A 26,989-nucleotide genomic window follows, 5' to 3' on the forward strand; every position below is an offset into this window, starting at 1 on the left:
ATTCGCTCTGGGACTGCTTCAACTACATTCAGCTACATGGAGTACATTAATGTCTTTATTTTTTGAGAAATATTATTAGATGGCTTTTGCTGTAATTTTCAGATTCTTCATGTTTCTGAATTCTTTGCTGGAAGAGAACTTTACAGATCATTGAATATTCATGACCTGTTATACATCATATGTTCATGAATTGTATGTAAGCTAGACAGTAACTATACTGTAGTTTTGTAAAAGTCCTTTTTGTTTTAATTGATCCTTTAGTTTTCTTGGATATACATGGGGTCTACAACTTTTTTGACATGAAGTAACTATAAATAAAGGAATGTGAAAAATATACCAAAGATCTGAAATTACCCCTATATATATTTAATTTTCTTGGTGAAAAAATATTAACCAAGCTGAAGGACTGTAAATATTTTTAACAGGCGTGACACCATGGAATGGGTCAAGTGGCTATAAGTGTCATCAGCAGTCCCATGTACATGATCACGTGTGTTCTTTTTGGCTCTGTCTTTTCATTTTTACCTCATATGTCTACTGTATATACCGTGTAATCATGCTTGAACACAAACCCAACCCTCCCATCCTCCTGCACAACCTACGACGTAGTGTTAAGATGTTAAGCCATTTAAAGAACTCAACTGTAATCAATTTGGCAAAACAAGCTCTGGTTCCTGAATGGGGTCAGATGACGTTGTGTTGTTGGCTGAGGCCAATGTGGACAGGTTTTATTCTTGGCTAATGCTGAACCCCTATGTGCTCTGTCACAGTTTGACACTGATATTTTGTTATTTGAGTATTTGGCTCTTACTGATCCCTGTATGTTTGCTCTAAGCTAGATGGAGGCACAAATGTCTGCTCTGGTGCAAGTTCCCATACCTTTCCACATCCTGCTGACTAGTGCTGCACGATTAATCGCATACGATCGTCATGCATGTCTAGTCAGTAAAGCTGGTTCTGTGATTAGTACTAAATATCCATTACCTGCTTTCAAATGGAGTGGAATTTACTACACAGAGCCATATTTCGCTGACAAGCTACACAATACCCCGTCATAATCGCAAATGAATCACATGTGGTTATGAACGCGATATTGCGTAGCTTGTCAGCAAACTACGGATCTGTGTAGTAAGTGCCGCTCCATTTGAAAGCAGGTGGTGGACATTTAATGCTAATCACAGAACCGGCTTTACTGATGAGACACGCATGACAATCACATGCGATTAATCGTGTAGCCCTACTATGAGTGGATCTCAAGGGGTCAAATCTTTTCCCCTTAAGCATGGTCCAGTTAGTCCCTAATGGTAGATTTTGTAACCACACTATATGGCTACAAATGCCCTTTTCTCTATTGACTGCAATATATTGTGTTATTTACTGTATGTGCAGTCTGTTGTATTGCTGTAATTTACTTTTTATTAGCTTTTTTGGTCAGTAGTCAATTTTTGTTCCTCTGTTGCTTGTGCTAATAGGATGTTAATGGTTCATGGAATCTGTTGTGCTCTCATGTGTTCGTTACATTTTCATCTGTTCATCATCATGTACAATTTTGTTTGTGGGAAAAGGATTCCTTAAAACAAATGAGCTAATGGATCAGATGCTTCATATAAGCAAATGCTTTCTAAAGAGCCTTGATTTGTAGCTGTATGAAGCAGGACATGGTTAGGTGACACATTAGTTCCAGGTGTGAGGGGAAAGAGTTCAAGAGTAATTAAATGATTATCATACCTCTGTGGGTACCTTCACAAACATATGTTCTTCTTTAGAGTTAAATCGATTGCAGACAAAAAAAAGAAGACTCAACAAATTGAGTAAAATTTTTTTAATTGCCTCAGATGTCAGTTATAAACTGTTTACTTTAAGAAAAATAAAGTCCTCTTTGTTAAGAACAGCAAAATAACTTACATACTATCTTTGTCCTTTTAGGCCCCAGCTTTAGAGGATTCTGGAAGTGAGGCAGCCTGTCTGGATGATGGGGAGTCTCCGCGGGAGGAGCATGGAGAGCAACAGGACCACCAGGAATGGTGTGAGCCAGTTTCTGAAGCAGCACAGGACATAAAAGAGGAATATTTTGACACACACTCACTGTACAGTGATACTTTCTCTGGCTTGAGTCATGAAACTGAGGACTGCTGCAGGACACCGCTCAACTCTGTGGGTCATCTGGACTTACACTCATCTTCGGTTAGAAGGAGAGATCCCTCTTCTTCGAATCAGGCTGACAGTCTCAGTAGAACAGAGGACCGAGAACAATTGCAAAAGCAGACTGAAAATATGGGGATCATGTACATGGGAGTTGATGGCACTGGAATGTCTGAAGCTAAGGGTGCTCCGGAATGTGAGGAAGTTTTCGGCAATTTTCCAGCGGGACCTGGAGTTGATTCTTCTTCAAGGAATGACCAATCCTACATCGTAACACCCCTACTGGCCTTAGAGAACGCTGTAGAACCACAAGCACTCACTGAGCCATGTGCTAATGACTCATTATTGACCTTAACAGACTGTGATGGAGCCAAGTCTCAGTTTGCTGACACTTTTGAGGGAAGATCGAAATGGGATCAAATTAACAAAAATATCACAGACACTCAGTCAGGACACAATGAGCCACGGATACAGTTCATAACCTCAAGTGAGAAGAAATTACAGAAAAATGATATTGACAGTAGTAACACTGAAGTACAGTTGATTTCGAATGCATCTATTGCAAATCTTTCTGTATACGAGTCTGTATCAGTTGAGAAGCCTATTGAACAGGAATTTGAGGAGTCAACAAAACCCAGCCAACCACAGCCCTCAGTAGAGCACAGCCAATCACAACCCTCATTAGATCACAGCACATCACAGCCCTCTGTAGAGCACAGCCAATCACAGCCCTCAGTAGAGCACAGCCAATCACAACCCTCATTAGATCACAGAACATCACAGCCCTCTGTAGAGCACAGCCAATCACAGCCCCCAATAGAGCACAGCAAATCACAGGCGTCAACAGAACATAACCAAACACAGGATTCTGTAGAATGCAGCCAATCACGGAATTCAGCAGAACACAGCCAATCACAGTCCCCAACAGTAGACAGGCCATCACAAGGTTTTTTTGAACACAGCCAATCACAGAATTCAGTAGAACACAGGCAATTACTAGACTCAATAGAACACAGTCAGTCACAGGATTCAGTAGAATGTAGGCAATCACAGAATTTAGTAGAAAACAGCCAATCACAAGACTCAGTAGAACATAGTCAGTTAAAAGATTTTGTAGAATGCAGTCAGTCACTGTATTCAGTAGAACACAGGCAATCGCAGAGTTCAGAAGACATGCCATCCCAAAATTTCATCAAACAAAGCCAATCACAGACTCCAGTAGAACACACCAAATCACAGGATTCTGTAAAATGCAGTCAATCACAGAATTCAGTAGAACCCAACCAATCGCAGGACTCAGTAGAACACAGCCAGTCACAGAGCTCAGTAGAAGACATGCTATCCCAAAATGTAATCAACAACAACAACAAATCACAAGACCCACTGGCCTCACTACAATTCACCCAGTCACAGGATTCTGTAGAACTTAGCCCATCAAATGATTCTGTAGAATGCATCCAATCACAGGATTCATTAGAAAACAGTCAGTCACATACTACATCAGAACTCACTCAGTTACAGTATTCTATAGAATGTAGCCAATCACAAAATTCTATACAAAACAGAAAATCACAGGATTTAACAGAGCAAAACCAATTACAGAACACCATAGTGTACAGCCAATCACAAACTCCAGTGGAACATGGCCAATCAAAAACTCCTTTGGAACACAGCCAATCACAAGCTTCAGTGGAACACAGCCATTCACAAACTTCAGTGGAACACAGCCAATCACAGCTTGATTCCATTAAGGCAAATTCTATGAACACCCGGTGGACTGTGACAGAGTACGACTCTGGTTTAATTTCAAACACAGCGGCTCTTTATGAAAAGGGACAATTAGAACAGGACTGTGTGGACGCATGCATAAATTGTGAAGTCAGTCAATCATTGAAAACATCTGGAAGGCTTTCATTATACGATAGTGACAGAGAACTCGATTTGAACTTTGAAAAGAATAACAGTCCAAATTTTAAAAAGCAGAATTTAAATGACATCCCACCTGTTGTTTCTGAATGCGAGTCTTTTGCAGCTGAGAGAGCTTTCTCAAATGTGCCTAATACAACTTCTGCTGGAGTGTCAGATTCCCTGAATCAGCATGTGATCAATGACCGGACCTCCGAACAATCAGATCTGCAGACCAGACCTCATTACGGTCAACATAATTTCCCAGTTTTACAAATGCACACTGAAAAAAAGGATTACTCAGATAGTAGTTATCACATGGACAGTCATTGCTTAGAGGACATTGTTTCAGAGGAACATGAGCCTGAGGCAGATTTTTATGAAACTAGCATAATTAACTTTAACACACAGAGTAAATTCACTGAAGCACAAGTGTATGTTAAGAGTAAAACTTTTGAAACCAATGATGGTGACATTTTAGAAGGAACGATGAAGAATAGCAAAACACGTCACATTATTAAAGGGTACCAGAAAGAATGCACAATAGTTCCCTCGATAGAACAGTCAGTAATTTACTCTGATAGTTCGGGATGCATAGAATACACTAGGCCTAAGTCACCAAGTGTCGTGTGTCCTGACATTAAGACAGCTGAATCTGAAGGGTGTCCTGTAGACAGTCCTGTCGAATCTCTGGCTAGTCTGTTTGAGATTTCGGATGACAAATCTCAAGTTAGCCCCACAGATGTTTGCCTTGGGCTCAGTGATGGCCTTCATATGAACTGTAAACAAGTAGCACATCGCGTTATAGAATATAAAGAGACCTCCAAACAACCTGACACCCTGTCTGACAAACAAGCAAGACAAAACAAGTCAGTTGAAACAATTGAGCCAGTTCTTGATATTTTGTCTAGTGCATGCACTGATCCTTTCACAAATACCCAATCCCCTTTTGATTATTCCCAGCTGAACAGTAGAAACAATGAATACAGCTCAGACACAAATAATAATATTAAAGCCATTCATTTTGAAGAGTGTGCCTCAGGTGAACAGATCTCTTTGCCTAATTCTTTGCAAAAATACAGCAGGTTTAGTATCAATGCTGGATCTTTAGTCTCAAAAGGTGGTGATCGCAAAGACAATGCCCTTCCTTTTCAGGCTACTCCCTTTAAAGTACCTGAAATGAAGTCTGCAATTGACAGAAAAGATAATGTTGCTAGACCCTCTGCATTCAACGAATTCAGCAGCCATAGAGATCCTATACTAAAGCAGCTCTGTGATTGCTGTGGTGGAAAGGAGTGCCAGCTGCACTCATCTGCAGTGGAAGGAGACCAGACAGCAGGAGGATTTCAGTTCAAGGGCACAGACGGCATCAGTCAGAGCAGATCTGCAGTGTTGCAAACCTCGAGTCCCTCACACACAGATGACAAATGCAACACACACGGAGAGGTTAATGCAGACTCTACAAACTGTGAATTTTCACATATTGGCCATTTGCTTGCACACAAACATCCGGAGCCCGTCCAAGAGAAAAACATATTACCACTGAGTGGCTCACTTAAGGTCGATGATACTTATTCATCGGAAAACATGGAGAGAAAGCTTGAAACTTTCACGGCTAGCTCTCCTGAAAGCACTGATTCAACACGTGAAACTTCTGATCCTCTTTGTAAGCGATCCTTGCAACTGTGCAACGCTGAGATCGAAGGCGCATTTGTTACATGTTGCCGTATTTTACCCATCACTAATTTAGAGGCCATTTTAGAGTCAGACCGTTCACCAGAGAGCTCATTTGTGATCGAAAATGGACTGGGGGAGCAACAGGAAGCAAGTCCATCATCAGAAGGTGGATTTAGTGAGGAATGGGGCTCTTGTGATGACATCACAAACCGCCCACATGCGAACATTTCTGCCATGTGTACAAAAGCCAACATAGCCACTGTCATGAATGAACAATATGCTGGAGAAACAATTAGCTCTTTATCAAATGGTTTTGATAGCAGTGATGGTAATAGTGTTTCCAGTTTTGTGTCACAAGACCTTGACTCCAGTACCAACAGTGAAGAGACAGAGGACAGCACTCAGTCAACATCTAGTCTTCGCAGCTCGGCAAGAAATAAGAGAACCCAGTCAGGAAAGGGATCTGTGTTTTCCGTTTTTTCTCGAATGCCCTCATTCCGCAAGATTAAACGAGAACACAAAGCCAATAGCAAGGTTGATCAAGAAATTAAGGAAACCAATGAGGAAGGAGATGAACAGGGTGAGTTCAAAAGGTTACCCACACATAACAATTCCATCCCTTCACTGTACAAGACCTCTATTTCTCAAAGTACAGATCATCTTACAGACATTACAGAGTTTGTTGACAACTCCAATGATGATATTTTTGAAAAAGCGTTTGCTTTAAATATGCAGAATAGAGACAAACAGACACAATCCCAAAAGTTGTATCAGCAGCACAAAGATGGGGATGCACTGAATTTTAGAGTGTCTGCAATGCCAGAGGGATTGCAACAAAAAAGAAGCAAGAGTACCGATAACTTAAACTTGCGCATGAAGCTGGCAATGGCTCACAAGTCCCTGTCTAGCCTGTTTGAGTCCAGATATCCTGAGAGGGACAACCAGGAGCAGATTGCACAGCCAGAAAACGAGGAGGTAAAAACCAAGCAGTCCTGGAGGAAGTCGAAACGGTCTAAGGAAGCGGAACTTTTCAAAAGAACTCTATCGGTTCCGGGGATGGTCTGTGACAGGTCCATACATCAGAGCCATGTCGATTGTGCCTTCTGTGCTCCTCAGAACAGGTCCAGACTCAATAGCTCACCAGCTTCCCAAAAGAGTTTGAGGAACACGTGTCATTCTGATTCACAGAGTTTGAAATCTGGTCCTCAGGAACAGTCTGAAGACAGAAAATATATAGAAGGAGGTGAGCTGCCTTGTGCTCCTTACTCAGATTCTGACCAGATCTCAGAAGATGGCTTCGAGTCCATTGTAGAGGATAGGTCGCAATCACCCGTACACCCAACTGTTTTTGCACTTGTAAACCAGATGTCACCTACCTGGACCAGATCTTTAAGCTGTTTTGAGACCACTGATACACCAACGAGGCCCATGAGCCCTAAACCTCACAGTCCTGGCCTGGGCTGGACACAACGGAGAAGCTTCCGTTATCCCTCGAGATCTGTTGCATCTTCTCTCTGCTCGCTCGGTCAAGGAGTGAGCACTGACGGTATCTCCGATCCACCTCAGAGACCGACGTCTCTGAAACCAAGGACAGCGCAACTCACAACAACCCACTCTTTTGATTCTGAATCCTTACTAGAGGACAGCAGTTCAGACAGCCAGTCGCAAAATAGCCTGAATTCTGCATCCCTGAACAACAAACCAGAGGTAAGTCAAAGTCAATTGAAGTTTATGATGTTAGGAGAGCATTAATGTGTCCTTTAAACATTTTGGACGCGATTGCTATGTGATTTTTAACTTTCTATATTTAGCTTTGCTGTTTGAATAGGAAGTCTACTTAAGTTTGATTTTTCCCAAGGCTGTTCATACGTCAAAGCAAAAGTGGATTGTTAAGGTGCTTTCTGGAATTGGTCTGGATTAGCCAACATATTACAAGGGATGTTATATGTTTAAGTCACAATATTTCTCAAAGGTAGTGCCATCTAGTGGCTGACAAGGAGCATTTATGATCACATTGTCTACCCTTTCAAAAAGTATGGCCTTCAGTGCAAAAAAATAAAAAATAAAGATTTTTTTGTTCTCCTAAAGTAACACATCAAGGGTTGTTTTCATAGATTTCATAATTTTTGCATTGGTAGATATTTTCCATTAAAAGTTAAGGGTTGGTAAGATTTTTAAATGTTTTTTGAAATAAGTATCTTAAGCTCACTGCATTTATTTGATAAAAAATACAGTTCATACAGTGATATTGTGAAATATCATTACAATTTGTACTTTAAGGTATTTTAAAATGTAGTAATTTATTGTGATGGCAAAGCTCAATTTGTAGCAACCATTACTCCAGTCTTCAGTTTCAGACGATCCTAGTAATTATTCTAATATGCAGATTTAGTGCTTATGAAATGTTTCTTATTATGGTGAGTGTTAAAAACATTTGGGCTACTTAATATTTTTGTACAAACGATGATACGTTGTTTTTCAGGATTCTTAGCAAAAGAACACCATTTATATGAAAGCAAAATCATGTTTTTAAAGCATCTTTGCTGAATAAAAGTAATTTTTTCCCCTAAAAAGTCTTACTGACCCCAAACATTTATTTTATGTACTAATCTGCAAGTGCAGGCAAAAAACACATGTATTAGGCATATATTCAACAGACTAATAATGTAAAAAAATGCAGTGTAAATATCTTGCTAATGTTTACTTCTAAATTCTTAACATTATTAAAAGTCAACATATGACAAAATTCATCCCTTAGTGGAAATCCATGGAAAGACATGTACGTGTACTGTACAATAACCACCTAAATTTGCACTCAAAGCATGTACAGCACAGTACTGAGCCAGCCATCCAGTCAGAAGAGAGAAGACAACAGGGAAGTGCATGTGTGCTTCGGATGAAGTCCAGACAGCAGGGTAAAGCTGCACCCAGACCCATCTCAGACCTCTACGGCTGGACCGTGTCTCTTCAGGGCATCAGGGAGGTGGCGCTTGATCTGGAGAGGAAGAGCAATCCGACCAAAACACGTCGGCGTTCATGCTCATGTGAAACATTGACTGATGTGGAGAACATCCATAGAAAGACGCTTAACATGCGGCGAAGTTTGCGTCAGCTTAGCACACCAACATCTCAGAAGCACGAGAAAGTAAGGAACTCGTCAAAAATGGAGAACAGCCTGACCATCAGAATCTCCCACTGCACCTTTTCTTCTCTTCTTCTGCTTTCTTTCTGTTTTGTGCTCCTGGAGTCATTCCCTTGTAGTGCCTTTTAGGATTTCCAGTTTCTGTTCCGTTTCTTGTTATTTGCCTGAATGCACAAACACCTGGCTGAACACTTCCACCATTTACGATGCCTTTTAGAAATATCAAATGAGCTTATGGATTTGAGTCATTTAAAATGATTAAAACCAATTGCATTAATTTACAGTTTTTCCTCAGTACATGTACACAGTACAATACGTACTGACTATAGTATTATATTTAATAATAATAAATAACAGTGCTTTTCATCATAAATAAATATAAATATACAGATACATCTTTTATATTGAATTTTGATTTATAATTAACAATATTAATATAATATTATAATAATATATACTGTTTTGTCAGTGCTTTTCATTATAAACTGTATATACATATAGTGAATAGTATGTAGTAGAGTAAAAAATATTATTTACCTTTTATTATTATTCATGATATATACTTATATCTCATCCATAGGTGCGCGCTAGACTTTCCCTCACTTCTCCAGAGCAGTTCCCCTCTGTTCCTCTCAAAGACCACTTTTTCTCCCAGAGCACACCTGTTGGACTGGATTTTTTGGGCTGGCCTCACCGTGCATCATTTTCAGGTATGGAACATTGGCATTTAAACCTTCTATATATTGCACCACAATCTTTTATTGTAGTACAAAGTACGCATATTGACTTCCTAAATCTTTCCCTTAAGTCTTGGTGTACTTTATTGTCCTCCAGGGGGCAATGGTTACCGTCATTTTGCAACCTTTGATAACCCTCTGTGAGTTATTTATAGTTCTGTTTGTGACAGTCTGAGCTCGCAGACGTCTTTGATGCAAATTTATAGTCTTTCATCTTCAGACACTAACCCGTTTGCGTTAAGATACCTGGCCATAAACCTGAGGAGTTCCTTGCTCAGCTGCAGTCACAAACAAACAGTACATCTGTGCTGAGAGATGAATTCCACCTACAGCGTGTGAATTCTTAAGAAGAAGCTTTATTCAGTCTTGTGTGCACGTAGCGGGAGCACAGAGGCTATCTTTGTGCAGTAATGCATGGAGCTCAAAGGCCCCCAGTGCTGATCCTCTCTCTTTCTGCCAAACAATCCTGCTGATTATTTCTCACCCACTCACTGGCGCCAGGCCTTCTCTCGCTCGCTCTCTGAGTGTAGAGGTAGACCTGGCATGGGTTGATAACCCCCACTCTTACATATGCTCACATACGCACACTTTTAAAAGGAGACTTTTATTTAGGAAATTGAGTAGAGCGTCTCAATAGAAGTGTAAGCTACTATGAGATGGGCTTTGGCTGACCTTGAGTCGGCTGTTTCTTGTTTGCCTGCTGTTATGAGCATTATGTTTCTAAGATCATCATAAAACCCTGACTAAATCTGAGCCAGTTATACATTAAAGTGTGCATTTTCTTTTTCCAGAATCTCTGATCTGAACTGAGGTTCTTGATCTTTTTTACTGTTGTTCTGTTTCATTTTTATATTCCTATTCCTCCCACTGTTACTGTTTTATTGCTGTGACATGCTCTGTATTTTTCAAGACCTCTCTAAATGCCTTGCCTTATTCTTATTATATATGGATTCCTATGAGGAGAAAGAAACAATGACCTCATTTTGCCCCTTGCTGACATCATGCCCACTCTACGACCTTTCTGTACGCCGCATGACAAGCCAATGCAGCATTCCTATTGAGGTTATGCTAATGTAGAACTCGAGTCTTAGTTTGTAGTTTTAGTTCAGGAGTGCTTCATGAGAGAACCTAACACTGATACATGCTTCTCTCTACAGAATTGAATCTCAGCACACCAGCACAAGAGGAACGTGGACAGGTCCCCCCTCTGGGTGAGTTTACTCCTTCTGAACCACAGTATGAGCTGGACAATGCTTGGAGATATTGAAGGGACATTTAAACCTGTTTGTTTGACCTGTTTGCATCTGTGGCTGCTGGGTTGAACGCATTTTCTCAGCTTGTGCGTTTTTATGAATTCTAATATGGGGATTATATTGTGCTATTTTATTCTCTGGCCAATAGTCAAATTGGATTTTTAAGTGTGTGTGATTTAAACTGTGGGTTTGATGTCATATTTGATCTCTGAATATGAAGATCTCCTTGCAAGAGCGTCTTTTTTTCTATAAATACATCTATGTATTTGCTTCTCTTATAAATACTTTATATTTATTAGAGAAAAATAGTTACCATGATGTTGTTGTTGTTATTTACAATGGTTGTGTCAATATTTTCTTTTCTTTAAATATTTAAATATTAAATATTATTATTTATAATAATATAATTCATATAATAATACATTTTACAATAAAATCATATTAAGTAAGTTTCATATTACTACTACTATTCATAATAATAATAATAATAATAATAATAATAATAATAATAATAATAACAAATATAATAATACAAATAATAATAAATAATAATAGTAAAATATTGCTGCTGCTACTACTACTAATAATAATTATAATAATTGTGACGGAACCTTTTCAAATAAATAAATAAACAAATAATAAATAATAGTTTTTATTATTATTTTTCCAATTTTCAGTGTTTTGCATTTGTATATTTAATTCTATAATAATTGATGTACTTTAACACTACTACTACTTAAAATAGTTATTATTTTCCAAATGTTTTTTTTTTTTTTTTTTTTTATAATTTTAGTTTTATTTTTTACTGAACTTTTCCACGGATCCCCTTGGGGCCCCTGGGGACCCCCCGACCCAAGTTTAAAAAACCCTGATCTTAACCAGTGGCCGTTCTGACCTGTCATACACAAGAATGTGAGGAATGTTCCGCTGAGTTTTATCTTTGTTTCGGATCCAGCTCCCATGTTATGTAAAGGGTGGTCACAGCTGCAAGGGTTCCCGCAAATCAACATTCTCAAGTTTGATTCTGACGAGGAAGGCTTCACACCAGCCACATTCTTTTCTATTCTTAGTTTCCAGAGATCCTGACCATTTCTGTGGAAATCACGTCCTTTGGTATCACATCAGCATACCGCGCAAGCATGCTTGGGCTTTTGTTGTGATAAATTGCAAACATTTTTTGTCTTGTCATTATTGTCATCTCAGCTAATTATGGGTTAAATCCTTAGAAGGTGTTTGCAGCTCTCAACATCGCTAGTGCTCTCTCCAGGCGCTGTCTTTTGGTTTACTAACAGCTTGGCTTTAACAGTGGAGGAAGGGAGCTCAAGGGGGGACTGGAGGGGAGGGGGAAGGCGGTCCGTTTCAGCGCCAGAACGAGCGTTTCGCATTGAGCCGTGTGAGTCGTATGAGTCCTCCTCCCCTTAAAGGATCCCCAGTGATGCCAGTCTGTGACTGTATGCGTGTACGAGAGAGAGAGAGAGAGAGAGAGAGAGAGAGAGAAGGCTGATTGTGTGTCTGGGCGTCTGTTTTGAGCTGTGAGCTCTTTGAGACTGTGCATCCAAGAGTGAAAGTAAAAGAGCAGGAGAGCAAGTGAGGAATGAGAGAGAAAGGCTGAGGCTACGTTGCACACTCGAGTCTCGGAAACGCGCTTTGGACCCAGCACCTGCCCAAGCGACACCACCCTTTTTCCTCTCGCTGTGCATCCACATGCGCACCCAGCACAGTGCCGGTGAGGTGGGCGTCCCGCTGGCAGGAGGTGGCTGCAGTGGTGGCAGCTCAGAGCAGTCGCCAGGCTCCGACTCAGACTGTAGCCCCGCTCTAGGATTGGCCGGAGGGGTAAGAGCAGTGCGAGGGGTCATGTCCCATTACTGGAGTCTGGAGAGCCTTCACTCCACCAACGGTAAGACTCTCTCTCACCTTTGGAGCTCAAATGTTTTGAGCTGCGCTTCGAGCTTGACGTCAGTTGACACTCATGCAACGGGTGACGTCCTGCCTCTGTGAGGTTCTTGTGACAGCTCTTGTTCATTGTACCGCAGTCTTTCGGTCAATGTGATGGCATTGTCTTGAGCCCTTGATGGGCAAAAAGAGGTAGCTGAAAGAGCCACTGTCTCTATGCAAATGTAAACACATAGCGTAGCTGTCGCTCATGCGATTTGAGTGTCAAAGCAACAGGAGTTTGCCTTCCGACCAATCGACATGTATAGAAGCAACATGAGTTGGAAATGGAGGTGGTGATGTGGGAATCGAGATGCCTTGCTGTTGTATGAAGATGCCACTCTCTGTACCGTCTGCATCTTGCTTAGATTATTGCATTACTGTCACGGATGTCATCTATTGATCTATGTTCCTGCTGGCTCGTAATTGGTTAAGTGGTAATGTTGTGGAAGCCTCTGTCAAGTGAGCCAATGTGTACGGTAGATGTAGATGGATTGCTTAGGAGCAAAGTGACGGCTTTCCCTTCGTTGCCTGCATTTCTTGCGTTCGGCAGCAACACGTATTCCCTCACAGGATATTAATGTGCAAAGTTAACATGCGTTGAGCTTTTCCATACCTATGTGATATTAAACACTGTGGCAGTGTCAGCGTTTGTGTAAGAATGCAGTGTTGTATTCAGCACAGGCTGTGTTAAAAATATTTGAGGTTTAACCAACACTGCCTCTTTTGCCTCTGTGAACAGAGCCGATACCTAGATTAACGCAAGTTCTTCAGGTTTAGAATCTTCACAGAGCAACTCTTTCTCTGTGCTGGCACTACCCATAGCCGTATAGAGAGACTGTGCAAAACGAATGATGTGAGATGAGATGAAATGCCAGTTTGAGCAGTATTTTGGTCTCATTATCTTCACTCAGGGTTGGCATGGTGACAGACAAGCCAATGACCGTCAGCCAAGGTAGCACTGATGTCACAAACGGCCACTGCTACCCACGTCAGCTGCAATTTGGATGTTTTTTTTTTTCTCATTTTCTGCTTTGTCCTAAGAGAGATGGGATGCGACTTTCCCTGTGATGGAGAGAAATAAATGGTGCACAGTGAGCCGGGGGCATTCGCTACAGACATTTCAAACAGCGCTGTCACCTCGTCACGGTCCACTGACCTCATTACAGCGCTCATATAGCTGATCGCAGAACAGTCAGGAGGACAAAAATCAGAGTGACACGTGAGAAATGTGTTGAACTGTAACGCTTGTAAGTTTGAACGTCACAAGTGTTTGATGAGAGTTTGTCTACGCACAAATCCCAAGGCTCTTTCTTGGCATCTCTAGACAGAAAGAGATGGTTTGGGTTCAAGCCAGACTGGACCCGCAGAGCTCATTCACTAAACTGGGAGGCTCTCTACCCTTGTGCTGTGAAGAAACAAGAAATGTTTTTAGTGTAACTAATTGCTAACTGGGATGTCTACAGTATGTACTGTAATATCTGGCCATTTGCCTTTAATACAGTTAAACCCTCTTAGAATAGATTCTTAGAACCTTTGAATAGTCTCCAGTCGAATGTGGTTTGTCAGAACATTTGCCAGTTGCTTAGAGATGTTAGAGGAGGGAACTGGCTACTTACTTTTCTTTCTAAAACTGCCCACAGTGGTTGACAATATTCAAGTCAGGCGATTGAGCTGGAGAAGCCGGATGTTGAAGGTTTTCTTGGTGCTCAATCATGACACCATATTTTTCATATCACTGGTTTCTGGGATAAAAGTTTTAGCAATTGCTGCTCTGTCATGGATGTTGTTTTTGTGAAGTTCTCTGTGGTCTTTTTTTTTTTTTAAGGAATCATGGTCTTGAGGTTGATTATTAAAGTTACTTTTCTAATGTAGTTATTAACATAGTTCATTCTTGTTTGATGGGCCCTATCATTCACTTTCGGTGTTTGTCCCTTATTCTTCTTCACTGATTAAGTCTTGCCATGATTTGCGTGTGAATTCATAATCATAAACCTTGTTGTACTGAAAAAACCAAACAATTTGGCCGGTCAAATTTGAAACATTCCTGCAAAATGGACTTCAATGATTTGCCCTTTTTGGAAGTCTGATAAATCAACATTTAATCCACGCTTGAACTACACACAACACAACTATTCTAAAATGATTTACAAACTACAGAATATAAACAACAAAAAGATATAATAGAAAACAATCACAATATTTGTATATTCACTGTAGTCTGCACAGATGTTATTAACCTCTTATAATAATGGGTGTTCACATGATTCCGTACAGCTCCTGTATTTGTGGACATTTAAGGACATTTATAATGTTACAAAAATTTCTATTTCAAATTAATGCTGTTCTTCTGAACTTTCTATTCATTAAAGAATCCTTGAAAATATGTAGCAAAGTTTCCACACAAATATTAATCAGCACGACTGTTGTCAACAGTGATAATATAAAAAAATCTTTTTAAGCACCAAATCAGCATATCAGAATGATTTCTGAATGATCATGTGACACTGAAGACAGGAGTAATGGCTGTTGGAAATTCAGCTTTGCCATCACAGGAATAAATAGCATTTTAAAATATACTAACAGTTATTATAGTAATATAAATTCTGAAAACTGTAACACTTTACAGAGTAGCAGATTTGGGAGGAAGACGAAGGTGAGAAAATATATCAGATTGTTTGTTTTTACTGTATTTTTGTTAAAGCATAAGCATGAGATGCTTCTTTCAAGAACATCTTGCTGAGCCCAAGCTTTTGAACAGTACTTTCTGCATGCACCCTGACACATTTAATACCATTAATGGCTTTTCCTGCATATACATGTCAAGGATGCCTGCAATTACAGGTGTGGTATAGAAAAGGTGACACGCAATAGAAATAGTCTCAAAGGACGTGTCACCACCACCACTCATCAACATATCATGCTTCTATAAATCCTCTTCCTCTTCTCTTCTGCTTTCATTATTTGTGCGAAATGCACGACCACTTCTCCCTTGTCTCAGTGCCAGGAATAGAAAGTCTCAGTTCTTCTCAAAAGCACTTTCATTAAAGTCTTGAGTTTCCACGCTGGAAGACTAGGAGATGTGTTGCTGTCCGTATTTTCCCTGTGGGGTGTTTTGTCTTGAATGCAGAATCTTGTGATCGCCCAGTGTGAGCCGGGTCAAGTGATAGCGAACGAGTCTAAAGTTTGTTTCTAAAATGAACACTCATTGCTTAATCCTCATAAATGATCATTCGTCAAGAAACTGAATGACATGCCATTCAATGTTTAATTTAACCAAATTAATTACACTATGCCTTTGCTTTTCATAGTCCAATGATTGCTCTGCTAATCTGTTTAGTGTGTAGACGGTACGGGGGTCTACAGCCCCTCAGGCCCTATCACGACTGACAGAAGTAAGACAGATGGTGTTTCATTCACACCTTTATACATAAACCACATCCGTACAGCTTTACGGTATGATAGCCTACTTCAGGCACTCTTTCTCCATATACTTTAGTGTCTTTTTCTGGTTTCTGTTATGCAGAAAAGAAGTGAAGGGATTAAAAGGTTTTGACAAGAGCTGTTATGAGTGTTAAGTCTCTAAATAGATATTCAAATGAGGGCTACATCTCTACAGGATTTCAGCATTTCTCTTCAACAATTTAGGTTCTTCTATGGATCTTTGCAACATTTTCGGTTCGGTGAAGAACACTTGAATTTTTAAGATTGCTGTATCGTTCTCCGGAGAAAAGGTTTAAATGAAATGAATGATACTTGTTAAAATAATAATCGTTATTATAAATACCGCCCATATTTATCGCTTTGCTTCATACCCTTTGTGCTGCTCACAAGAATAATAGCTCAGATCATGTGACCGATTGAAAAGAGGCGAAGAATTCAGAGAATTCAGACTTAGGATTGTAACTTGGCAGGAAACAAATCATGAGAAAATCCCATGTACTTGTGATGTAGGAGGACCCCGAGCCACAGAAAAACACCCTAGCAACCACATAGCAACACAGTTAAACCCATTCCTCTATAGAGTAAACTGCAAACCATATTTTTTGGGGGGTAATTTAAAAGAGATTTCGGTAACACTTTAATATAGCCTTTAAATATAATGCATTATAAAAGTAGTTTATATAATGCACCTTATAATAGATTGTATGATCTTATGAGTAACTGTAACCACAGTTATAATGCATTATAATACTTATTATACTATACTATTATAATACTAATATATATTAATTGTTACATCATTAGAAAGTATAATGCAATAAAACAAATGATAAACAAACATTCAAATATTGTAATGCATTTTTACTTTGGTTACAGATATGAAAAGTATAATGCATTACAATGTACATTATACTTTTAAAATGCATTACACATAAAGTGTTACCAAGATGTCCGGCATCAGGCTGTACCGTATCAGCTTTGTTTCATCACTGTTACTATACACAGTGTTTGTTTGCAGTATCTACTGTGACTCAGTTGCTTCGCTCTTTGAGGTATTTAGCTCAGTCTGTGGGTGAAATGGCACTGAAGTGTGATGCTACTGTACATCCACAGTCACAATGAGCAGAGGCCCACACGGCCACAGTGTACCGCAGCACTGACCGGAGGAATTCTCACCATTGTGTGAACGCCTCAGCTCGGCTCTCAAACAGATCACACTCTGTTGAACCAGACGGCTCAAAAGCAACTTTTTATGGCTATGTTCTACCTGATTATTATGATAGCAATTCTTAAAACTGCAGCTGTTTTAGAGTAGCAGATTAAATAGGGAGACACAGGTGAGAAAATCTCAGCCTTAATTTCACTGCGGTCAGGATGTCATGTTCCCAGCCTAATTCCACCCCCTCATAGCCTCAGCACAGAGGGAGACATCATCACTGCTGTGAAATCATTGTGGCATATTTTCATTTTCTGCGAGTTCATGGAGAGATTCCAGACACTCCTCCTTCTGTTTGGATCATTTAATAAACGTTGATCCTGTTTTTCAGGGTTAGGAATAATCTGCAGTCTACACAGATTACTGTTCCAGACTTCTGTTGCATTGACATCAGTCTGCAAGGAAGTCAAATGAGGGTAAAAGCTGAAGTTTGTTGGTTGAGGGGGGAAAAAGACAGGAAGTAAGATCAAAAGATAAATAAAGAAAAGAAGAAGAACGAAAAAGCCCAGAGCAGGATTGGTGCATTGACGTAGTGACGAACATAATTCATATGGCCCTTACAGTTCAAGTCTAAGTTCAATAGTTTGCACATTATTGTTATAAATTGGCTAAACTGGTAATGTTTTCAGTTACTAATAAATGTAGTGGCTTGAGGCTTGTAGTCTATGTGTGTTAGATTTGAGGTCATACATATGTTAGTGTACTCCTAAACATTGACACAATTATCGTTTTGGCGAATTTGGTTTAATTGATGCTTTCAGTTACCAATAAAATTAGACCCACTTTATTGTACTTAAAATGAAATCAGGGCTCCTGTGGTTTTTAATCCATGTGTGTAAGCTTTGAGGTCATTTATATGCAAATATCTATAAAACAGAGATAAATGAAACAAGAATACACAGTTAACAGGATTATATATAAATCACTAGTAAATTCAATGTATTTTATATGTAAACCAATCTCATATATATTTTAACTAACTGAATTTTGCTTGTTATACATATAAACCATGTTCATACTCTTTAACCAGAATTTGAATAATTAATTAGCCTACTTTTTAAAAAATGTGATTATTTAAATACATCTAAGTACTTTAAAATAAGCAAGACTGCAGGATCTCATCCATTTATGAGCACTGTTTTTTTATTCCTTGGTTTACATGTTTTCTGTTGAAACAAAACTAAATTGGATGCATTGAAGAGCTTGTACTTTGTTTTTATAGAATTCAACATAATGAGGGCACAGAATACTGTAGCAATCGTGCAAATTAACAGTTAATCAGTCAGCCTTGAAGGGGACATATGATGCTTTTTTAAAGATCATTATTTTGTGTAACAGAATATGTTGACATGCTTTAATGTTCAAAAAACACATTATTTTTCAAATACCGTACATTATTACGGTCTTTCTTAAACGCGTCCAAACGTGAAAGTCCCTTCAGATTGGACAACTGACCCAGTGTATTGTGATTGGCTGAACACCGCAAGCACTCGTTGGAAATGTAACACCTCTTTTCATAATCGGCGAGCTTCATCTTTCAAAATAAATGTAAAGACAGTTAATAATGTCCTTAGTTTTACCATCAATTCAAGTCTGAAAGGGAAACAGGGTCGCGTGACAGACACAGTTATGAAGTTTGTATGTGTTTGTAGCTCACAAGCCACGGTTAAGACACCTGACTCTGTGATGTGACCCTGCATGTGCATGTGTGAACACACACACACACAATGTGCAAAACTCCACATTTGAATGATCAATAGCAAATATTTTAACTAATAACAAAACATACTTACAGAAGCTGATTCAGAAGCCAGAATAACCTCTACTAGGTTCACGAAACGGTCATCCATAAAATGCGTGCTACTTTCGGAAGGCCAAATAAAGTGCTTTTGCTTTCATCTAGATACAGAAAGCATCTCCCTGACATGGCTGCATCACACTAACTGCGATTACTGAAACCATGCCTTCTTACTTTGCGTGAACATTTGGGTTGCATTACACAAATATTTCCACATAGTGACGTGGACTTGGTGCTGTGTTTAAACGAGCCGTTTTAGAGGGACTTCTTAACTTTGATAAAGAGTATCTCTTTGGTTTTGAGACTTTAGTTTTTGCAAATCCAGTGATCTTATTTATGCACAAACAGCTTGTAACACTCCAATGTGAGAGGAAAACTTAAAATCGCATCATATGACCCCTTTAAGCTTCATGATCTGTATATGAAACAGTGAGAAGACAAAACCAGATGAAGGCTCTTTGCTCTTCATGTTCACCTCAGCCCTCTGTTTACCGTCTGAGCAACACTTTACCCAGAATTCCACAGCCATCGTCACTCTGCCTGGAGTCCATCAAACTGCCCTGGCTTCTCAAGTGCACATCAGTAATCTCGGCACAGACATGTTTAGCTTAAAGTGAGGAATATCATGCAGCTTTATTTTGTCAGTTAATGATGTGCGCCTGTCTGTAGTGAGTACAGCTTATCAGTTCCTCAAGTCTGTTGTCAGACAGGCACCAGCAGGACCGCCCGGCTGAACTGTGCTAGGCACAGGCTGCTCCTTTCTAGGCCTCTCAGGAAATGAGTTCAAGTCACTTTTACGGCTTGTTTTATACAAACTAAATTAGCATGTGTATTGTGTCTGATACAGACTAAGAGAAGCGTTCTTTGGAATATTGTTAACACTGTTTTACATGCGGTACACGACTGTTTAAACGTTTGGCATCAGTTTGTTTGGTTGCATTTTTTAAATTAAGTTAATTCTTTAATGGCAAATTGCAGCAGCCATTACTCCACTCTTCAGTGTGTCACATGATCCTTCAAAGATCACTCTTATATACCGATTTGGTTAAATAATAAATATGTCTTATTGTTGTAAATGTTAAGAACATTTGTGCTGCGTAATATTTTGTAAAAATAACTTAATAAACATCTTTACGGATACTTTTGATTTAATGTGTCTTAGCTGAACAATAAAACAAACTAACTTTTTTAATGGTAGTATTTATAATATATAATTCTGTAATTCAGTTGATGTGTGCTCACAGGTGTGTATAGAACCTGTTTTAGAAATGTCTTTAGTGGCAAATCCAGTTATATTTGCAAAATCAACTAATAGGATAAATCGACCCATTATTGGTACAAGGCTCTTATTTTGAATGTGAGGTTCACAGCAGACTTTTGTGAGATGACTCTGGCGTGGAGTGAGTGTAATACTCTTTGACTGGATGTGACGTGGAGATACCTCACAGGGCCGGCTGTCTCTTCTCTGATACACAGGGAATGTCACACTCCACTGGGCTGAATGTTTACCAGTCAGGATCTTATCTGTGACTCACAAGCTATCTTTCTTTGGTCAGACGCTCTTAGCATAACTCTTCATCAAGAGTGCTTATCTGTGGCGAACTGATTAGCTAGCTTCAATTTTCCCTTTTAATATATAGTCTTTGTCAGTTCAAACATAAGTTTAAGCTGTAATGTTCTTTCATCGTAACTTGATTGTAAGATTTTTAAAATGTTTTTGAAATTAGTATTTTATGCTCACCAAAGCTGCATTTATTTAATCCAAAATACCATAAAAAAAAAATACTGAGAAATATTTTTTTAGCTGCCATTACTTTAGTATTAAGTGTCATGTGATCTTTCAGGAATCTTTCTAATTTGCTCATTTGGTGCTGAAGAAACATTTCTTATTATTATCAATGCTGAAGAACTGAAGCGTATTCTTTTGTTCAGGATTCTTTGAATATTGCATTTTTTATTTTAGAGATTTAACATAGCAATTGTTTGAATCACAGGGTATCTATATTTATATACTATGATATTTACATGTTTTGTGCGTTATGAATGTCGGTTTATTGACTTCAGCTGGTTACTCATTTAAATTCACAGAAAAATTATATGCTTATTGATATTAAGTAAGGTGTTGTTTGTAGGAGTTATGTTTAGGTATTGGAAAGGGTTAAGGGATCTAGAATATAGTCATGAAGTATAAGCCATGTGTTTTATAAGTACTAGTAAACAGCCAATATGCTAGTAATATCCATGCAAATATGGTTAATAATGAATAGTATTCCCTAATCTAAAGTGTAAATGACTTATTTTCTTCAGCTGAACACAAAAGACATTTCAATGTCTGAATGTCAGTACCTAAACAGTTTCTGGTAGCCATTGACATCCATAGTACAGAAAAAAATTAAATAAAATAATAAGTCAATGGCTATCAACAACTGTAAAAATTAGCTTTTGTGTTCAACAGAACAAAGAAACTCATACAGGTTTGGAACAACATGAGGGTGAGTAAATGACATTTTGGGTGAACTATCTCTTTAAACTCTCCATGCTGATGCAGACTCTCTCTGGTTTCACGACAGAACTGCTGCATTTGTCCATGCTAGCCTCATACTGTGGTGTGTGCAAGTATCAGCACATTATGCACATATGTTTGAAGAGCCACTGCTTGTTTAGCTGATTTTCTTTCTTTTTTTTGCTCCATCTGTGTTTTTGCCTGCTGTGCCGTACAATCATTTCACCCATTTACATTGGTCAGGCTGAGCCGTGTGCTTTATTTTGATTTGAGAATTAGCCATGAGCTGCTAGCTTTCAGAGAAACTCTCATAAGCCATTTCACGAAAGTAGGCTACATGTGCAAATGGACTCTGTGATTTGCCTCGGGTCCTGCAGCTCTGATTCCAACAATATGTGGGTAGTAAGACCAGTGGTAATGTGTTCGGTTTACTTAAACATGGCATCATTACTCCTGGCAGGCTTGGACAGCTCTGGGACATTTTGCTGCTCAGAGCTCTGATCTGAATTTGAATCAGACACATGTTGCTGTTGTAGAGGCGGAGCTCCATGTCTCACACATTTGTTTGAGATGCTGCAGTGCACCTACGCATATGGTTCATCAAAGTTAAATAAAGACATTTACAATCACAAGGAAGCATAGCGCTCATCTGATGGATTTGATGCTGTCTGTTGTTTAAAGTAAATGTAGGACACCTTATGTAAAACACATGAGCTGATGATTTTTTTTCTAGAAGAGCCCTTTGGGCTTATAGATCTACATTGATCTTTGTGCCACTCAAAGCCAGCTTCTAAACCAGCTCTTTAAAGTCTATTACACTGAGTTCGCCTGCTTTGTGAACTCTGTCGCACTCACATGCAAAAAAAAAAAAAAAAAAAAAAAGACATGGTGGTGCATTGATTGAACTCTGTTAGGACGAGTGTGCAATCAATAGGAGTTAAAATCTTTATTTATTGCTATATGTATATGTTGTATATATTAGCTGCTCAAGGACTGCTGGGATACATAACAAGGGACAGTTCACCCAAAAATTACTCTGTGTCAATTAATCACTCTCATGTTGTTCCAAAATGTAAGACTGACTTTCTTCTATGCAACACGAAAGCATTTATTTTGCTGGTGATAATGTCTCAGCATTGTTTTGTTGTTGAAGTCTAACGCTACTTAATTTTAGTATTATTTAGATAGAATAATAGTATTTCTCATAATTTAAATCGAGTTTTTATTTTGATGTTTTTATTTATTTATTTAATTTTTGTTAAATTGTTTATATGCTTTTGTCATTTTTATTGTTACTTTTGTTTATATTTAGGTTTAATTCATTTCAGTTTAGTTTTAGTCATTTTAACACTTAAACACTGAAACATAACTTCACATCATTTTTTTTTTTCATTTTTTTCCCATTATCTTAGTTTAGTTAGTGATTTTAATAGCTTTAGTTATTTACCAATAACAGTACTGCATTGTAGTATGGACGGCAGCTGTAACATTCTTTAAAATATCTTTCTGTTGTTGCTGTTGTTTCATTCCATAGAAAACTAAAAACTTATGAGGGTTAAAAAGGGCAGGGAACAGATTTATATATTTTGAGTGAACTATACTTTTAAGTAGGTACTTTATACATTGGTGTTATCACAAATCATGCCCCTTTGTCCCCTTCTGAATACACATTTTAATGATGTAATGCCATACAGTGTTGAGTAGTTTTCCTTTGTGAAATCCCAGTGAGGACATTGCATTATAGCCACAGAGGGGGTGCTCATGAGCAACCATTTAAACCATAAAATCATTAATGGGACACCCTGCGGTATTGTTGGACTTTGCGGATGGACATAAGCAAAGGTTACAAGACCACAACTCCACATAAAGTGAGCCATTAGGGACAGAGCCATAATGTACATTATACATTTATCATGCATCAGTATGGCTGCTTTTATTCTTAGAGCAAACCTCTCCTCTGAATGCAGGTATTGGGTCAAGTACAGAAAGGAAAAAAACTTGCCTATAAGCGTTTTATTTTTATTTTTAGGTGAATGACCCCTTTTTTGCTGACTTAGTGGGTAATGATACGGTTGATAAGGAAAAAAAGTATATCTACAATACAAACATATTATTCTGAAAAGGGGTTTGTAAAACAGTTTGCAGCATTATGAACATTATCAGCCAAACGGATTTGAGACTTGACTTGACAGATAAGTAAGACTTAGGGACTTTTCTGATGTGCTTCCTATTTTCTCTTAATCTTTTATGTTAGTTATTCGATGTTTGTTGGTAACTTATGTACTTCCTAGGTTTTGTTGGCTGTTATAATGGAATATAGTGTCATTTTAGAACTAGGGCTTAATCTTTAAAGCGCATGTGGGTTAGGCTGAGTGGAAGTCTTTGTGTGCATGGCTCAGAGGTGAATTTGTGTGGTCGGGTGACTTTATCTGAGGATATGGACTCATAAGGAAGCAGGTCAGTGCGCATTCACAGTCCTGCCTATTTGATCAACTCCTTATACTATCCTCAGCAGATCATGAATCACACATTAAGATATACATGTTTGTGTGTTTTCATGCATGGGGCCTTAACATGGTAAACTGGATAAAACATGCATGAGTTAACATGCTCAGGTGTGTGGATGGTTACAGTCTTCGTGCTTTTCAGGGACTGATTTCAGACTACATACAGTACTAGAGTTTTTATAAACTGTACTCATAGAGCAGTATTTTATTACAGGAATATTTCAGGATCAAAACAGGTTATTCTCAATAGACAGCATTTATAGCCTTGTGTTAGACATGTCTTTTGTTTTCTTTAAAAAAGTCAAGGTGATGGTAAGATATTTACAATGGAATACAATAAATTATGTTGTTAAGATGTATTATTTGGACGATAAATCAGTTTACCTTATCATTTTAGTCCTTTTAAAGTTTTATGCATTATGTTGTCATTTTAAATATTGGATATTTTGTCAAGAAGTTCTTTTTTCACACTAAACTCTTAATGAACACAAATCTTGTAGCTATATTTTTGAAATAGTGAGTATTTTAATGGATTGGCCCCATTTACTTTCATTGTGCTTCACTTTATCACAGATTTTATTTTTTTATTTTTAAGAAAAGGAGGGATAATTCAAAATGCATTTTGTGGTAAGCAACATTATTCAACAAATGCTTTTGATTGAGCTTAACGTGTACTGAATCGGGAATATTTCTTTAACTGCACCCAGCAATGTAAATGCAATATACCTTTACACAAATAAGGCTTTTAAGTTCTAAAAATGTCAAGTATTGGCATCAGTTTGTATTGAGAAAGTCTCATGTTTAAGCAGTACATGAGATTCCAAAGTCTCCTCACTGATTCTCCATCTAATACCTCCTTCAGATCGGTGCAACAACATCCTCCAAATGCCTGACAACAAAACCCAAACCTTGTTCTGTTCTGTTTTAAATCCAAAGGCAATATTACAATCAAAACATTCCCTTGTTGCACATGAACGCAGTTATGGGGGCTGTCCTAGACAGGATTGTTTGGGTTACCCCACTGTGACCGTCTGACTTCAGGCTCTGAGTGAACTATATTTGATATCATCAGCCCATGTGGCTGTGGAAATGCTGAACTCTGCTGACATGTGCCGTCGCGTTGCTCTATGCTTTGAGCCATACTTAACAGCCTATAAACAAATCAGGATCAGATCTTATGCGCTTGTCTGTCTCGCTAATCAATCCACGGCACCACAATTAACCTACATAGAAGATCATAACAGGATTACCAGATGAATTTTCACACGTACAGACAGCTTTTGTTGTAATAACTGCAAATCTGCTGTGTTTTCAGTTTTTTTTTTTTTTTTTAAGATCCATTTCAACAGACGTGAAGCCACTCTCACCACAGTTTCAATGCCAATTACATTCTCTATTATTCCTTCAAGATTTAAAGCACTATTCCCATTTACCCTGATTTCACGGACCGTCCTCTCATGCATCACCAGAACAATGGATCTTTCAGAGGGTGTAAATTTCTCTCCTATCCATTTATTATGAATGAGACAGGAAGAGAGATGCTTGGCCAGGTCTACTCTTCCTCACTGTTTACTGCACACTAATAAATAATAGCAGTACTGTCAGAAGAGAAGCCAGCCAGCTATAGCAGCAGAGAGTGTTCCCAATGTTTCAAACAGCAAACCCATGAAAGGGCACGTTAATGTACCACTGTGGAGCCAATAAACATCTCACCAGAGTTTTATTGGAGCATTTTGGTCACACTGTTGGCTCAAAAGTGAAAGGAAACGCTAACTGCAAGCTTGTTGTTATGGTTCCCTTGAGTGTCTGCTAACTATCTTAAAACCACGGGTTTGTTAAGAAAGCTTTGTGTTGTTGCTTGATCTGTTAACAATTCTGTTGACAAGTGCTTTGGTTCCTTTCTAAAGGAAAGTTTAGCAAAATACTAAGTAGATGTGAACCAGAGGCTGTCAAAGAACAGTACTTTGTTTTTATTAAACGAGTCACATGATGCAGGAGACTTTTTCTGTTGCTCTTCATTATGGGTTTTCCTGTTTGTCATGTTTTTGGATGTACTGTTACTGGGACAGTACAGATTTCGCTTCAAGCTAGTGCTGCTACAAAAGACACAAATCTAGTTTGACCGTAAAGCATTTTTAAAAGGACAACAACGAACTGTAGGACAGATGTTTATGCGTGACTCTGGATAGTAGATCAAAAAGACATTGTGTGCCATTCGGTGTGATGGTATGTTGATCTTTGTGGTGTGTGAGCCATCTTCTCTCAGTATGTATCAGCCAAATCAAATATTAATTGCTAATTTTGGATTAATGCTCTTATCAAGTGTGGCCATACAAGTGAGGTCATTCAATTTCCTGGCTGGGGAAATGGTTGGTAACCTCAGGCTCCCGGTGCTAAATTCTGTGAGATTGGTTGCATGCTAAATGGTTTTTAAATATATAGATTTTAAAATATTGCTCTTGAACTAATGAATAGTACACCTGACATGTTTAAAATTATCATATCAGGGTCACAGAGCAGGTTATTTTATTGTTATTTATACCAACGACTCCCAAATATGACAAAAGCCTCAGAAGAAACCCCTTTCCTTAAAATGTATTTAATATATGCAATATTATAAATACACACAGTGTTTGCTTAAATAACTAGCTTTTATATTGTCATTGTGCTAAAACAAAATATTTCACAAATATCTGCTTAATATTTATATATTTGCTGTTTGCATCTTGAAGA

General features: G+C 38.5%; 1 protein-coding gene across 7 annotated transcripts in view; it reads left to right on the top strand.

Annotated features, from left to right (window-relative positions):
• The window catches only part of arhgef4 (Rho guanine nucleotide exchange factor (GEF) 4), a 78,396-nt gene that overhangs the window by 38,239 nt on the left and 13,168 nt on the right, over positions 1 to 26,989 (top strand). For 4 of the 7 annotated variants that reach the window (XM_052547440.1, XM_052547441.1, XM_052547442.1 and 1 more), the window contains 4 exons: positions 1,927 to 7,431; positions 8,546 to 8,869; positions 9,447 to 9,576; positions 10,761 to 10,814. In XM_052547440.1, coding sequence (XP_052403400.1) covers positions 1,927 to 7,431; positions 8,546 to 8,869; positions 9,447 to 9,576; positions 10,761 to 10,814 — 6,013 coding nt within the window. Of the gene's footprint in view, positions 1 to 1,926; positions 7,432 to 8,545; positions 8,870 to 9,446; positions 9,577 to 10,760; positions 10,815 to 12,328; positions 12,754 to 26,989 lie in introns of those variants that run through there. The other 3 variants (XM_052547444.1, XM_052547445.1, XM_052547446.1) reach the window with 3 other exon arrangements.

The sequence above is a fragment of the Carassius gibelio genome, chromosome B2 (assembly GCF_023724105.1).
Source record: "Carassius gibelio isolate Cgi1373 ecotype wild population from Czech Republic chromosome B2, carGib1.2-hapl.c, whole genome shotgun sequence".
Classification (NCBI taxonomy): Eukaryota; Metazoa; Chordata; class Actinopteri; order Cypriniformes; family Cyprinidae; genus Carassius; species Carassius gibelio.